The 448-nt window shown below is 35.9% G+C and overlaps 1 protein-coding gene across 1 annotated transcript in view; it reads left to right on the plus strand.

Moving 5' to 3' along the window:
- The first annotated feature begins 114 nt into the window (after positions 1-114).
- Positions 115-448, plus strand: part of LOC103780628 (granulocyte-macrophage colony-stimulating factor receptor subunit alpha-like) — a 12,029-nt gene continuing 11,695 nt past the window's right edge. The window contains 2 exon segments of the mRNA XM_008948318.1: positions 115-202; positions 372-448. Coding sequence (XP_008946566.1) covers positions 115-202; positions 372-448 — 165 coding nt within the window.

A 448-nucleotide genomic window follows, 5' to 3' on the forward strand; every position in this document is an offset into this window, starting at 1 on the left:
AAAAAAAAAAAAAAAAAAAAAATCTTTGCAGAAACCAAAGTACACTTGGGCATCAATTTTTATTTTTCTTTATTTCTTTGAAGGTTTCATTGTCTCTTTCCAAGAGAAGAAAAGATGTTTGATACTCTTGGACTCATTTGCATGATTTGGTGGTGTATGATGCTATGCCACCCCTTGCATGCTGACATCCAGTGTACGGAATGTAAGTATGTTTTTGCAGCTATAATCCAAGAAATAGGGTTTAATTCTTCATTTATCAGAGATATTTTGAATTAATCTGGCAATTGTCATCTTAATCCTGAAAGATACTATCCTCTGCATTCAACAAAACGGTGCCATATCCTTCCTGAACTTATTCTCAACACTCTCAGCAGGGGCACAGGAATCGCCTATTACAAATGTGAAAATGAATTGGAGACAAATGGAACTGTCCTGGGAAAGCAGCAGG

Source organism: Merops nubicus, unplaced genomic scaffold (assembly GCF_000691845.1).
Source record: "Merops nubicus isolate BGI_N331 unplaced genomic scaffold, ASM69184v1 scaffold34499, whole genome shotgun sequence".
NCBI lineage: Eukaryota > Metazoa > Chordata > Aves > Coraciiformes > Meropidae > Merops > Merops nubicus.